General features: G+C 40.4%; 1 protein-coding gene across 1 annotated transcript in view; it reads left to right on the top strand.

The window, feature by feature from the left end:
* LOC148112482 (uncharacterized) overlaps positions 1 to 14,357 on the top strand; it is a 147,808-nt gene that overhangs the window by 96,510 nt on the left and 36,941 nt on the right. The window contains exon 3 of the mRNA XM_087875864.1: positions 12,822 to 12,890. Coding sequence (XP_087731990.1) covers positions 12,822 to 12,890 — 69 coding nt within the window. The remainder of the gene's footprint in view (positions 1 to 12,821; positions 12,891 to 14,357) is intronic.

Below are 14,357 nucleotides of genomic sequence, written 5' to 3'. Positions count from 1 at the left end.
CAATCCTCAGAGATAAACAAAAGGACCCTTCACTAGAAGTCCCATTGCAACCACTGGCAGGAATGTTTGTGGCAGGGACTTTGGGGGTCTGGACTAATGAAAACTACCGTAGGATCCATGCTTTCTCCATGAACATAGGAGGTATGCGTGTACTTCTGGGAGAAGACTGATGTTTCTATATGAATAAATCAGGGATGGTCAGAGAAATTGCCAAGGAATTGCAGGATAGGGCATCCAAGATAAGTCAGAGGTTATAAACAACTGACATGTGGTTTTCTTGGTTGCCTGGATCCAGGTGGATTAATATGGCTGTGGCAGGCCTAGCTTTTATTCCTTGTGCAATCCCTATGCTGAAACAGCTATCAATAAGAGCAGTAAAGGAGATACAAATTGAAAAGGAACTAGCTTTGACAGAACATTTTCTTAATCAACTTGGTCCCTATCCTGTGGAAGAACATAAAGATTCTGAGGCAGACCCATATGAGGAAATGGAACCTGTAGAAAGAGGGAGAGAATCTCCCCAAGAATCAAGAGAGTAAAAACAATCGAGAACTACCTATCCTTTACCTTTATTAATTATATTTTGTTAGACCCTATATATGGTAGATTTGTTTATTGGAACCTTGTATATACTCAGAAGTTAAACTTATAAGAGAATAGTGAAAGTTTCTGCATTGAAAAACTTTCAGAGGGGGGGATAATGTAAATGAAGCGGGCTCTGATAGATGACCACTGGATAACTTTCTATTCACTCTATTCTAAAGGCAGGAAATGCATCCGGTTGGAAGAATTACAAACTCAGCCAAAATCCTTTTTTTTTTTTATTGAAAAAGTTTTTCAAATACAGATTTTTCCCCCTTTTCCCCCCCCCCTCCTCCCCCCCACCCCCCCTCCCCTTGACTTCCTCATAGTAAAACCCAAGTTCATAACAGATTATATCATACTTTACTATCCACATACTCAATCTCCATATACTAACCCTTTCATTTTAATAAGATTATCATACCCTCCGTATACTATGCTATAATAAGCATTTCAAAGTGACATTCTATTATAACATTATCTAATAACTCCTAATTTAAAATAATAATATTGTTATATCTCCCAATTTAACAATTTCTACTCGTAGTCTACCCTTTTGCTACCCCTCAGACAATATAACATTTCAAAACATACTTCTATTCTAAGTATTCAAAAAGTACTAATTTAACACTTATTCAGTCCCAGTAGCCATTTCGTTTCCCCCCTTCGTTACAAATATTCACATCTAAACATTTCTTTAAAATAGACAATCCATAACCTAACCTTTCTCCACCCACTTTCCTACAGAATTACCATAATTATTCTTAATATCTTTATTCTTCTACCCCATCCCCTAGAAAGATATTCCCTTATGTAAATAAGATCCTAAAAGAAAAAAAAAAACTTTAAACTTATGATCCATATAGCATCTTCTGGAATATCTTTCAACTGGATGATAAACTCCACCCATGTTAGGGTAACATCGCATCCTTATTCCAACAGTATTTTCGATATCTTCAGTTACCATCTGCCCCCATCAGCAACAAATATCTTCATATTGGAAAAGAAAAAACCCCGACAACCACCCGAGTGACTTTATAATTATATTCCATATAATGTTTATGGAGGTGTCTTTGATCCAGATAATTGGTTCCAACCATCATAATAGGGTAACAACCAGATCTTCTGCGTGCCCCAATCCAATAAGTCTCTTGCCATATAGCTCAGCATACACGTATTTATCCGGAACTCCAAAAAACAAACAAGATATTTCCAACCATTTGGTTTAAGGCCTTTTTCACACCCAATAATTCAGCACTGCAGAGATCTGCCACTCTCCTCAGGATAAAATAAGCCAATATTTTGCCCATTATCTTTTTATATATTCAGTCCTCTCATAAGTAACTGGCATTACACTGTTGTTTAATTTAAAAGTTTTTATGTTTGTGAGACCTACTTCTTCTTTTCTTAACTTCTCGTGGGTTGGATCTCCATCCTAAACTCCTTTCTGTAGATTGTGTATCAACTATTTGGTTTTGCTGAAGAGTAGCTTGATCCTGTTGGGTTTGCATCTGTGGCTGAGATCTTTCTGGTTCTGTAAATTGTATATCAGCTGATTGACTTACATGCTCGTTTGTGGCTTGACAAATCATTGCATTAGGGTCCGGAACCGCCTCTCTTATATTAGATAATCCAGCTGAGGCCTCTGAAAGAGGATCCAAAAGCGGCTCATCTATGGAGACCTCTTTAATTTGTTGTTTCTTCGTTATTTCCATCTCCTTCTGCTTTTCTTGGGTTTCTATCTCTTGTTGATTTTGCTTTTTAAGTACCTTATAATAGAATTCTTCCGCTTTTTCAAGAGTATTTAACTGATATCTTACTCCTTGATATCTCAATATTATACCCACTGGGACATCCCACCTGTATAAGATATTCTGTCTTCTTAACTCAGTCACCAAGGGCCCAAATTTCTTTCTATCTCTTAAGATCTTGGGCGGCAATTCCTTATATATCCAAATTTTTCTCCCATTCAGTTGTAAAGTAGAGTTAAAGGATTTTTGCAGAATATCATTTCTTATCTCTTTTTCTGTAAAGTAAATTACCACATCTCTAGGCAATTGCCTTTGCTTGGCAATCCAGGAATCCACTCTGTAAGCCTTATCAATTTTACTGATTACGTCCCCGTGATGAACCTTTAAGATCCCAGCCAAAACTTGAGCAGATGTTTTTCTTAAGTCATCACTATTATTTTCCTGTAAGCCTCTAATTCTGATCGCAAATTCTGTGATCCTGTATTGCAACATTACAGCCTCTCTTTCAATTCCTTGCTTTATATCTTCTAGATTATAAGTCTCGTGACCAGCTTCTTCTTTAGGCTTTACTTCTAAGCTATTATCTCGAATATTTGCTAAGTCCTTTTCAATTCTTAATATTTTATTGTCCAAGTTATCAATTTTCTCCATTTTAGACTCTAGCAATTTAATATTTGTATCCAACTTTATCGCAATTTCTGAAAAACCATTAGTCACTGTTACAATCTTTTGTTGCAAATTATCATACTTTAGTTGTATCATTTCTTTAATTTCCTGCCTTAAATTTTCAAATTTCTGATTCACAGTTTCATAATATTTTGCCATTTCCTCCTGAATAAATTCTTTTAAATTACAACCATTCTGCAGGGTCTGTAGGCTCAGAGAGTGGGGGAGCACCCCCCCTTTCTTGTCTGTCAGCTTTTATTAACGCCATCCTTCCAGCAGACTTTTCTCTTTTACCCCCCAAACAAGATCAAGTAATCACCAAGAAGAGAGGAACCTAAAATAACTATTGTTGTTTCAAATTGTAGCCAGCACTGTATATTCCGCAACTTTGTATCTGTTATAAAAAAACTCTTCTTTCTTCTACTTCCCAAGCCTCCGCGGCCATTTTAAAACTTTTTTTTCCCCTTCTCTTCACTTTAAAATGCTTGTAAATTCATTAAGAATACTTGCGGTTTAGGGTCCCAAATCCAAATCCAAATCTCATTTTTTTTTTTTAGTAGATCCATCTGTTAAGTTCATTGATTAGTCCGGTTCCAGCGCCTGGCTATGCAAAAGTGCATAGTGCACCCGATGCCTGGAGCGGCGGCGAGGGAAAAAGGGGGAGCGCCAACCTGCTCGTCCCCAAGAGTTTAAAAAGACTCTGGGGACTTCGCAGAGGGCTCTACCCACCCCCACCCGCTCAGACTCGCATTTCCATCAGGAAATGGAGTTTTTCGAGCCGCCTTTCAGATGTAAAGGCGGCTCTTTTACAGGCAACGGGGCGGCGGTCGCAGAGGACCGTCTGGCGGCACCGGAAACCAGACAGGAAGTCAAAAATCCTTTTGATACTTTTAGGAGGCCTCTAAGTTGTCAGAAGAAAGGAACATTCTAATGACATACAGCTTGGAAGTTGGTTAGGTCAAGGGTATCCACATGAGCTATAAGTCGTTTAAATGTCAATTAAATATAACAAATGTATATGACCATACAAACTGCTGAGTTAACAGAATCCTTTGTTTGAAAATGTATAAAACTGGGGTCTCAGGATCATAAAGTTGTTCAAAGCTTCATGTACAAAACTGGCTCTGAACCTATTGCGCAATACACTGTCTCTGACTAACCTAGAAATGTTGTGTTGGTCTCATTATTCCACAACAGTTATTCATTTCATTTTTACAATCGTATGATTTCCCATTTGTTTCTTACTACTATTCATATTTCAATTCAAATTATATATAACATCTTTCTCTTTCATTTCTTTTTTTTCTCCCTTACCATTTTTAATTTTGCCTTTTTCTTTCTCCTTTTTTTCTTTTGTATTTTAAAATCTTGAACTCTCCTCTTTTGCCCTAAATTTCTCCTTGTTTCCTGTCTCTTTTCTTCTTTTCTTATCTCCCCACTATTTATCCCACTGTTTATTCCAGTGTAATCATTCTGTATTTCACAAATCTGAACTCTTCTATTTTGCCCTGCATTTCCTGTTGTTTTCCATCCTTTTCCTCTCTTTTTTCTTTTCATTGTTAATCCCAGTGTAGTCATTTAAGTTCTTTGTATTCTTTCTATGCCACCCTTCTCTCTTTCTTTGTTTCTTTACGCCCTTTCTGTTTTTTCCACTGTTAATCCCAATGTAGTCTCTAAAAATCTTCTTTTTATTATTACTATTTACATATTCAATTATTTTTCCAAAATTATTCTCATTGTCTTTATCTTCTTTATATTCAGTTTTTGTGTCTTGCTTCTCTATCTTTGTTTCTTTGTTAGCTTGAATGTGCTCTATCTCAATTTTTGGTTCCTCAAATTTCAATTCTCCATGTAACATTGTAATTATTCCTCTTATTTCCACTTTCCATGATGAGTACATCATTTCCATCATTTCTCTAATTTCCTGCACCATTTTGTTCTTTCTGTGTTAATATTGCTTAACACCTTGTAAGTCGCCCTGAGTCCCCGGAGAAGGGTGGCATATAAATCAAAATAAATAAATAAAATAAATAATAAAAAATAAAAAATAAAATATTGTTCCAGTTTTAAAAGTTCCGTTGTTTTCCCTTTTTTTCCTAAAGTCTAGGCGCTTGCAGACAAAGCAATCCTCCCCAAAATTTATCACGACTAGTATCACTGATGTAGTTCAAAATTTTCCAAAACAAAGATTCCAAATTGCAATCGTCTTTTTTCTCCTGATGATGTCTCTCTACAATCCACAATTCTCTTAATTGTTTAACAGAGTGTCCATTTTGTATCAATCCTTGTTCACAATCTAGATTCTTTTTTCTTCTTTTTAACTTTAAAAATACCAAACCAATTTTTATAGTCCAATCCAAATTAAACAGTACTTTTCCCGCTCTTTTTTCCCCCTCCTTTATTTTATCTTTAGGTATACAGCACTTCTGTTGCAGGGCTTAATATCCAATTGTCTTTTATTCTTCTCAGCTTTCATAAAGAAAGGATCTATTTATTTTCTTTCCAATCCTTTAGTCAGTTTTGGGGTTACTTCTTCTAATTCTTAAAATTTTCCAAATAATTTATTCAAAAGTCAATTTTCTTTTTGGGTTTTTGTCCCTTTAAATTCTGCTTGCATCCTCTTTTTCTCCCCCCATGCTCATTAGCTGCTATTTTTACGCTGGGGGTTTCAGGTTTAAAAATAATTCTTTTTGTTGTTACTTCACCTGTAGGTTGGCTGTCACTCACCCGGCTTCAAAAACTCCATTGCATTCACCTCTCCTGCTCAATACTTAGTCCAGTTGCCCCAGCTTCTTGACAGCCACAATGGCTGCCACCCCTGCTACCAAATCAGAGAGAGATTCCTCTGACCTTCAAGGAACTTGCCTGTTCCTCTTGGAATTCCAAGGTGCCTCTCCTTCTTCCCTGTCCCTACAGGATGGTTCTGGTCTGAAGACCCCTCGGCAGCGGTTCGTCAGTCCAGATTTTTGCGGAGCTCATCAGAGCCTGCTAATTCCCCAACTGTCTTGCTGCAACACTTCCAGTCGAATTCCCCCAAGCCTCCTTTTGGTGTGCACTACCTACGCATGCACACAGCTTGTGTTTGGTGCACACTGCGCATACGCGTGCACAGCACACATTTGGTGCATGCTCGCCAGCAAACTGGTAGTAAACCAGTTCAGATTTCACCACTGATCCAGATGTTGGATGCAAGTACTGTTTTACATCTGAGTTACATCTTTCAAAAAGCAAAACACCCCTTGCTTCTTGACCACCTTGATGCAATGATGCATCCCTTCAATTCTCTTATCTTCAAAAATGGCTTCAGATGGCTCCAGCCTTTACTTCACCAGCATGAGTAAAATGAAATCAGCCTGTCTGCATTAATCTATGGAGATTCTCAATCATCTATTTGGGACAATCATAATAGGACATCCCATTATGTTTGTCCCAAAGGTGCTTTTTCAAAAGGCAACTGGTTTTTGTTTTTCCTTGAAGATGTTTCGCTTCACCTCCAAGAAACTTCTTCAGTTCAAACTGAATGATAGAAGATGGAATGGTTTATATTCCCTGCAGTTATCTGGTCATTAGCACTCTTTCTGAGAGTCATTGAGGCCATTTGGGATTTACCTGTACCTTCAGGGTCACCTGAATCAGAGTGCAAGTGAATGTGGAACATTCTTGGAACTGCTGAAAGGACTGTGTTATAAACAGGAGATAGATGGTGTCATATCTCTGAGTCATTTCAGTAGTTCCAAGAAGGTTCCACACGTATTTGCAGTGTTCATATGACTATGAGGGCATAGATAAACCTCCAAGAGGCCTCAATGACTCTCAGAAAGAGTGCTAACAGCCAGATGACTGCAAGGAATATAAATCCTTCCATCCTCCACCATTCAGTCTGAACTGAAGAAACATCTTGGATGAGAAGTGAAATGTCTTCAAGGAAAAATATATATAGTTTTCTGCCACCTAATAACTATTAATTCTTTCCTAACCTCACTGGCGCCTCATTATTTTGAATACAAAAATGTGAGTGGTGAGAAATGTGCTCTGTTCTTCCAGTTAAAATAGATGAGCACTTGGCAGATGGCTAAATGATTACAAAGTGACTCTGTCCAAAGTTCTGGAGAGAGAAAGGATAATATTGCTCTGCCAAACTGCAGGCTTGAAATGAAAGGGGGTGTTTTACAAACCAATAAGGGGAGGAAGACAGGCAGGCAGTGCAAGATCAAGCATAAAAATAGCATGTTCTCAGGGTAAACAAAGAGAAAATATAAAGCAACAGAACTGATCGGCAGTAAAGAAAACAACAATGCAAACCCAGAAGATACTTTTATATGCCAAGGTCAAACAAACTTGGTTTGAGGGTAAGCAGACTAACATTCTTATCCCAAGAATAATTCTAAGGAACTTGTTACTTCAGATATTCACTGAAGATAAAGAACTTTTTCTCCCATGTGTTCAGAATAAAAGAAGATAGGAAAATATATTGATAATTAAAGACTGCACCGCTAGAGAGGAAGGGATGGCCTCTCATTCATTGACTGTATATCTTCATTTTTGTATATAATGGAGTCTGCTTTCAAAGGAAAATCCATGTCAAAATAATCAGTCTTCTTTCAGCTCTACAAAAAGTAGTTACCCTGGAAAGAAATTCACTCAATTAGAAGAAGCTTAATGCCAACAAAAATGTAGTAAATGAGATCTAGTACACAGCTTTGCAGAATAATAATTTCTAATCCAAGATACTGGTCAGATTGTTCCCCATCCTTACCACCCTATCTATACCGCCAAAGATTCTGCTTTCTGTATCCTTCATCCAAAAGTAGTCTGTATTCTGTTATCCAAAGATCCTGGGTTGTATCTGAAAATATAGTTGATTTTCATAAACTGATGGGCATAGAATTGCTTCATCAATGTGGCATATTCATACATTTTATCCTAAAACCTATTTGATAAATAGGGGGTAGCATGTATTCTGTTGTGGCACCGTGATCAGAATGCAGTATTGCAGGCTAACTCCGCCCATAGATTTAGATTTAGATTTAGATTTTATTGAATTTCTATACCGCCCTACTCCCGAAGGACTCAGGGCGGTGCACAGACATGAAATAAAACACATAGATATACAAAATTTAAAATAGAATAAAATGAATTAAATAAATTTGGCTGAATTAATACCCATAATTTAAAATTCCCATATTTTAAAATACAGTAAAAATTTAAAATTTACACTTAAAAGGGAGAAGATTTAGGCGAGGCCAGCTTGATGAAATAACAGTGTCTTCAGCTCGCGGCGGAAGGTGCGCAGGTCCGGAATCCTCCGTATCTCTGGGGGAAGCTCATTCCAGATCGTCGGTGCCCCCACAGAGAAGGCTCTCCCCCTAGGGGCCGACAGCCGACATTGTTTGGCCGACGGCACCTGGAGGAGCCCCTCTCTGTGGGAGCGTACTGGTCGGTGGGAGGCTATTGATGGTAGTAGGCGGTCCCATAAGTAACCAGGTCCTAAGCCATGGAGTGCTTTAAAGGTGGTAACCAGAACCTTGAAGCGCACCTGGAAGACCACCGGGAGCCAGTGCAGCTCGCGCAGGAGAGGTGTTACATGGGAGCTCCACATTGCTCCCATAACCACCCGCGCAGCCGCACTCTGCGCCAGTTGGAGCCTCCGGGTGCACCTCAAGGGGAGCCCCATGTAGAGAGCATTACAATAGTCCAGACGAGAGGTGACGAGGGCATGAGTGACTGTGCGTAATGAGTCCCGATCTAGAAAGGGACGTAACTGGCGAATCAGGCGAATCTGATGAAAAATCCTCCCGGTCACGGCCGTCAAGTGCTCTTCTAAAGACAGCCGTGAATCCAGGAGGACGCCCAAGTTACGAGCCCTTTCCGTGGGGGCCAATGATTCACCCCCAATAGCCAGCGATGGCACCAGCTGACTATATCGGGACGTCGGAAACCACAGCCATTCGGTCTTGGATGGGTTGAGCCTGAGCCCATTTCTCCACATCCAGATCTGTACGGCCTCCAGGCACTGGGACATCATTTCAAGGGCATCGTTGGGGTGGTCCAGGGTGGAGATGTACAGCTGAGTGTTGTCAGCATACAGATGGTACTTCACCCTGAAACCACGGATGATCTCGCCCAGCAGCTTTACATAAATGTTGAACAAAAGGGGCGAGAGAATCGATCCCTGTGGCACCCTGCATATAAGGGGCCTCGGGGTCGATCTCTGCCCCCCTGTCAACACAGACTGCGACCGGTCAGAGAGAAAGGAGGAGAACCACCATAAAATGGTGCCTCCCACCCCCAACCTTTCCAGCCGGTGCAGCATGATACCATGGTCGATGGTATCAAAAGCCGCTGAGAGGTCTAACAGGACCAGGACAGAGGAACAACCCCTGTCCCGAGCCCTCCAGAGATCATCAACCAATGCGACCAATGCCGTTTCCGTGCTGTACCCAGGCCTGAAGCCCGACTGGAACGGATCTAGATACGACACTTCATCCAGGTACTGGGGAAGCTGTCGCGCAACCACACTCTCAACAACCTTCGCAACGAAGCAAAGGTTGGAGACTGGACGATAATTAGCCTATACTGCCGGGTCCAGGGAAGGCTTCTTGAGGAGGGGCCTTACCACCGCCTCTTTCAGGGCGGTGGGGAAGACACCCTCACCCAACGAAGCATTTATAATCCCCTGGAGCCAGCCTCGCGTCATCTCCTGGGAAGCCAGCACTAACCAGGAGGGACACGGGTCCAACAAACATGTGGTCGCGTTCAATCTACCCAGAATCCTGTCCACGTCATCTGGGGTCACAGGATCAAACTCATCCCAGATAACAGTCTCAAGACCTGCCTCCATCACCCTCGCTAGATCTATCCCGTCAGAGTCCAGACCTGCCCGAATCTGAGTGATTTTGTCATACAGATACTGAACAAAATCCTCAGCTCTTCCCTCCAAGGGGTCCTCCCGCACTTCCTGGTGGAGCAGGGAGCGGGTCACCCTAAACAGGGCGGCCGGGCGATTATCTGATGATGCAATAAGAGCAGTAAAATGAGTACATTTTGCTGCTTTTATCGCCACTAGGTAACTCCTAATATGAGATCTTACCAGTGTTCGGTCAGATTCAGAAAGACTAGCCCTCCAACAGCTCTCTAGGCGTCTTTTCCGGCGCTTCATCTCCCTCAGCTCCTCAGTAAACCAAGGAGCCAGGCGAGATCAGCGCCGGGTCAGAGGCCGCAAAGGCACGACCTGGTCCAGGGCTCCAGCAGCCGCCCTATCCCAGGCGGCCACTAGGTCCCCAGACGAGGCATGAGCCAGAACCTCTGGGATTGGCCCAAGCTCCATCTGGAACCTATCAGGTTCCATCAGGCGCCTGGGGCGGTACCATCTTACCAGTTCCGCCTCCCTGCAGCGGGGTGCCGCGGTTCGAAGGTCAAGGCGAAGGAGCGAGTGATCTGACCATGACAAGGGCTCGATGACTATATCCCCTATCTCGAGATCACTCAACCACTGTCCAGAGACAAAAACCAAGTCCAGTGTGTTTCCCCCAGTGTGCGTAGGGCCATGAATTAGTTGGGTCAGGTCCATGGCCATCATGGAAGCCATGAACTCCCGAGCCACCTCAGACGCCTCACCCACAGATGGCAGGTTGAAATCCCCCATGACCATAAGTCTGGGGGTATCAACCGCCACCGCGGCAATAACGTTGAGTAGCTTGGGCAGGGCTGCCACCACGTGGCAGGGAGCCAGGTACGTGATCAGCAAACCCATCTGAACCCCGTGGCCCCACTTCACAAGGAGGGACTCACAACCAGCTGTCTGAGGTACAGTGGTCTCCCTCGGCCTAAGGCCTTCTCTAATAATAACCGTTACTTCCCCGCCCCTCCCCTGTGACCTTGGCTGATGGAAGGGGTTTGATTCTGACCGGCTCAAGGTTGACTCTGTCTTCCAACCTTCTGAAGTCAGTAAAATAAGGACCCATATTGTTGGGGTCAATATGCTGACTCTGTAAACCACTTAGAGAGGACTGTAAGCATTATGAAGTGGTATATAAGTTTAAGTGCTATTGCTATTTCTATTTATTCTGTTTGGCAAAAGCCCTGCGCATAAGAACATTTTTCTGCCTACTTTATTATACAGAAGTGAAAATTGGGTTTGCCAGAGGAAATATAAAAATATGAGAGCAATGGCAATGGAGGACTTAAAGAAGTTGCATGGTAAAAGAAGAAGAGAAAAATTCAAGAATGTAGAGGACTGAACAGATGTGATTAAACCCACACAAGAATGACTATTACAAAGAAGTATGTTGAGATGGTGATCACATGGGGAGAATGAATGATAAGCTCATTTCAAAATAAATATATGAAGGAAGAGAAAATAAATCTCAAGGAAAGAGTCAGCTGAGAAAGTTGTGGTTTTTCTTCTCCCCCCCCCAAAGAAGCTGAAAGAATGAAAAACAATACTATATATGGAATGGGACATGGGATAGGTGAAAGGAAGGAAGGTCCAAAAGGTATAGAGAGGTACAGTGCATAATGTCAATATAAACTGATTTTAGCCACATTACTTTCCCTTTTTAAAAGGGAATTCACACTTTAAATCTCTATAGTTTACTATTTCTACCTCTTTCTCTGCACCTGGTGCGACATTGCTTTTCCTAAAAGGGAATAGCCTGATGGGTATGTATGTATGATATATGAATAGACAGCTCTAAAAATTGTTTTGCTTTGTGAATAATGTGAGCTGTGGAAGTATTTCCTTAGGATCAAAGCCTTCATTACTCAGGTTTCTGTCTTACTTATATTCATCACATACAGATACCTGGGAAAAGAATCAGAGGGAAGGGATAAAGAACAAAAGAAAATACATTTGTAAAACTATATTAAACTACAACCATTGCAGAGAAAAAAGACTCGTAAATTCCTTTGAACAAAGGAGCATCTTTTAAATATTAAACAGGACCAAAGTCCTGTTCTCGAATTATTACTTTTTGGCAAAATATTTCTTTAAAGTCAAAGCAAGGATTATCATATATTTTTAGATTGTTATTTCTGTAACTGTTTGTTTTATCTTTTTCTTTTCTTTTCTTGTTTTTTTGAAAAGGCCTTCGGGCTCTTCAATAAAAGAAGGTACATTTAGTCAACCATCACTGGTCTAAAAATGCTAAGCAGGGTCAAACCTGAACATTACTACGGTAGGATGGGAGATGTTAGCAAAATCAGAGGGTTGTGGTTTAGACTGGTAAGTAAAAAATCAATCCCTACAGAAATGCAATGACAAACCCCTTCTATATTAATTCCAGAAAATAATGTGGACATGTCCATGTACTCATCAGGTGTCAATTTTAATCAAGGGAAAATCTGTCTTATTTTTAAAAGGATCAGTCAAATGAAAACAATAGTATCACTTTTGTCCTGGTAAAATGTCTGTGGAGATTCTCAGTTATCCAAGTCAGTTTCTCAAAGGTTCTTTTTCAAAAGACAACAGGACTGGATTTTTTTTAATTGAGAAAGATGTTCTGGAAGCTTCTTGGATGAGAAGCAAAATGTCTTCAAGGAAAGAACAATCCAGTTGCCTTTTGAAAAAGCATCTTTCAGACATTGCCTTGATAATGTAAGAAATAGGAAGACTAACCTGAAACAATTCTTGACGGCTATCATGCATGCCTTACTGAGAACAGTCTTCCAACCCGTGATAGCATGAATATTGTTAAATTTCTAGGATCTAGCCCAATAACTCTCAGTACTTCATCAATAACAGAAATAACATATTTATTTATTATTGAGAATATAACTTAACCTATTCATATACATCTATAACCTTGCTTCTGTATCTCATAGGTATTCATCTAAATCTGAGGGAGAAGTTTTACAGACAAGGACTTATATACCCGGAGGGAGGAGTCAAAGGTAAGGTGGAGTTGGGAATGGGATGGGTTTAAGGGATTTAACCCATGCTAAACCATAGAGTGCAGAATAAATACAAGAGTTAGACATTTTATCTGACAAAACCCCCTCTAAATGTCTAACTGATAGGTAGATTTTGAACATATATACATATATTTATATAAGCATCACATATATATATACACAGTTTTGACATTAAATAGGCATGTTGTTTACGTTGTAAAGGCTTGGTGAGGATATCCGCAGTTTGCTCTTCGGTTTCACAATGAACGGCCTTAATAAATCCAATTTCTGCTAGTTGTCTAACATGTTTGTATTTAATGTCTATGTGACATGATCTTTGTCCAATCGCATCAGACTTGGATATATCAATGGCAGCTTTATTGTCTTCATGAACAATAATTGGATATGAAGGTTCAGTCCAGATTTCACAGAGCAAATCGTCGAACCAGGTTAGGCTGTTAATGGCCATGGATAAGCATACAAACTCTGCCTCTGTGGTGGAGGTAGATACAAGCTTCTGTTTGCCTGTATACCAGTGTATAGGGCTATTATTGAGGAAGAAAATGTATCCAGAAATACTTTTTCTACTTTTGACGTCTCCTGTCCAGTCAGCGTCTGCATAGCAGGATAATTTTGGTTCTTTCGAGATGTCTGGTTCAAGGCATAAGTATGCATCAGAGCTGTATTTTAAGTATTTGAGTAGTTTCTTGATTGCATCCCAATGGTAAATGGTGGGATGACTGACATGCCTGGACAAAAGTTTGACTGGTAAAGCAATATCAGGTCTTGTCCAGTTGGCTATGTATAACAGTGAACCTATAGTGGATCTGTATAGTTTGTTGTCTGTGAATGGTTCTGATTCGTTGTACATGTCATTAATAAAATCAGGCTGCATAGGTATCTCGCTGGGTTTGGTTTCCGTCATGTTGCATCTATGGAGCAGTTCTATGAGTTTTTCTTTTGGGGAGAGTCGAAATCCTTTATCTGTCTTGGTGATATGGACTCCCAAATATTTGTCAATAGTCCCCAGGGATTTGAGTGAAAAGTGTTTTTTAAGTTCAGCAGCAAAAGCATCACATTTGGATTTATGTTTACAAATATATAATATATCGTCTACATAAACAAGAACATTTTCAATTAAATTGTTTTCCCTCTTTACAAAAGAACATTTGTCTGCTGAGGTAGCCATAAAACATATTGATTTGAGAGTCCTAGCTAGGCAGTCATACCATCTCTTGCCAGATTGTTTTAGGCCATACAGACTCTTATTTAAGAGCCACATTTTACCGTCCCTATCATCGATTCCTGGTGGGGCTTTAACATAGATTCTTTTATCTAATCTAGCATGTAGGTATGCTGTTTGGACATCGAATTGATATACTTCAAGCCCTAATATGGAAGCTATTACTAGGGCGCTCTTAACGTTCTCGGCTCTGACTGTGGGGGAATAGGTGTCGGTGTAATCAT

This window comes from Pantherophis guttatus, chromosome 9, assembly GCF_059756535.1.
Source record: "Pantherophis guttatus breed Tessera chromosome 9, ASM5975653v1, whole genome shotgun sequence".
NCBI classification, from domain to species: domain Eukaryota; kingdom Metazoa; phylum Chordata; class Lepidosauria; order Squamata; family Colubridae; genus Pantherophis; species Pantherophis guttatus.
Note: the sequence above shows the minus strand (reverse complement) of the source record. Positions and strands in the feature narration are given on the sequence as shown.